This window comes from Toxorhynchites rutilus, chromosome 2 (genome assembly GCF_029784135.1).
Source record: "Toxorhynchites rutilus septentrionalis strain SRP chromosome 2, ASM2978413v1, whole genome shotgun sequence".
NCBI classification, from domain to species: domain Eukaryota; kingdom Metazoa; phylum Arthropoda; class Insecta; order Diptera; family Culicidae; genus Toxorhynchites; species Toxorhynchites rutilus.
Genome location: NC_073745.1, coordinates 139163755 through 139165368, shown reverse-complemented (window position 1 = coordinate 139165368; position 1614 = coordinate 139163755). Strand labels below are relative to the sequence as shown.

At 43.2% G+C, this 1614-nt stretch overlaps 1 protein-coding gene across 1 annotated transcript; it reads right to left on the bottom strand.

The window, feature by feature from the left end:
* Positions 1-679: 679 nt before the first annotated feature.
* On the bottom strand, positions 680-1078 carry LOC129766177 (uncharacterized). Its single transcript, XM_055766679.1, has one exon. The coding sequence runs from the start codon at positions 1076-1078 to the stop codon at positions 680-682; it is 399 nt and encodes a 132-aa protein (XP_055622654.1).
* Between the last annotated feature and the right edge of the window lie 536 nt (positions 1079-1614).

The following is a 1614-nucleotide window of genomic DNA, read 5'->3' as shown; positions in this document are numbered from 1 at the left end:
TCTGTGCCTACTAAGAATGTTGGTTGTGGGAAACAGATCGATGCAATATACACCAATTTGAAAGCAGCATTCGATTGTATCAGTCACAAGATACTACTGGCGAAACTGGAAATAGTCGGAGTTTCTGGACGGTTCATTGATGAGCTAAAGTCTTATTAGTACAACAGAAAACAGGGCCAGGGGTAATACAATGCTATTGTATTACATATTGGTGGACATTATTGCGCTCAGTGATGTCCATATCCTCTGTGTAGCGCCATAGTGTGTGTCATCATAGTTCTAGATAAGTGCGAGCGCAAAATGATGGAAGATAAGTTTTTTCACTCAACACTCTGTCGCGCTAGAGTGTGGAAAGAGAGCGCACAAACTCTCTACAGTGCACCGGATATACTCACTGGAGAGTACCTCAAATTGGCGCTACCTAATATTCCTTATTCTACGTTTAAAGACACATTTGGACATATTAAAATCGAAGTGACATCCAACTTCTTTGAATGCACGGAAGCAGCTGGTCAAGGGACAGTTCTGCCCGTACGAGGTTCCATGTGACCGTATCTCGCTGATTAACTGAGTACAGTCGATGTTTCCGAACAACAAATCGAAGACAAAAAAACGTTGAATTTTCGTCCTCCTTGTCGACAAAGCTTCCAAGTCGATGAGCATACAGCAAGTCTCGTAATTAGGAATTCCACGGCAGTTGCCTTAAGGCGTAGCGGATAAAACAGCGTTGCACTTTTTCAATCCTGACGATATGCGTTGTATGGTAGGGAGCCAACACGCATGCTGCGTATTCAGAGACACTTCGTACCATTGAGACGTACAAAGCCTTCAGCGTGTACGGGTCTCGGAAGGACTTCGAGTTGCGCCGGATAAACCCTAAGACAGCGTATCCTTTTCCGATGACGGTGTTGATGTGTTCGGTAAACTTCAGTTTGGTGTCGAAAATAACGCCGAGATCTTTGATGGAGATCTCGGCGTTATTTTCGATAACAGCAGAGCAAACGACGTAGTCATGAGATATAAACGATTGACGCCTCGTAAAGGTTATTGTCTTGCACTTGCTGATGTTCAGCTCCATGCCGTTATCAGCACACCATGCCATCAATTCATTCGCGTCGGCTTGTAAAGCACAGCAGTCCAGAATGGAAGTGATTTCTCTAAATATTTTTATGTCATCAGCGTACAAAAGTTTACCAGATTACAACCGGCTGGCGAGATCAATGACGAAGAGAATGAATATCAACGGCCCAAGGAACGCGAAACTTTCACGAAAGCTTTTCTGTCGGTTAGGTACGATCTGAGCCACTCAGTTATCCAATCAGGAAGTCCAATATGTTCAAGGTGAAGGTGGAAGCTAGCCACAAATGGCTGCCACAATGGCGCTCATTTCATTCATCTCCCTCCCTCACCTCTTGCCCGAAAATCAATAATTTTGCGAAACAGTGTGAAGAAAATGATCGTTTTCGCACACTTCCCATCAAATAATATCAACCAAATTCTAATCGATTACTTACAAGATGTTGAATTTTCATCTGCTGTCGCACTGTATAGTGAAAAACGTCGGAAAACTCTAGCAAGTGCTCTGAAAGTTAAATTTTCGTTTTTCAATCTTCG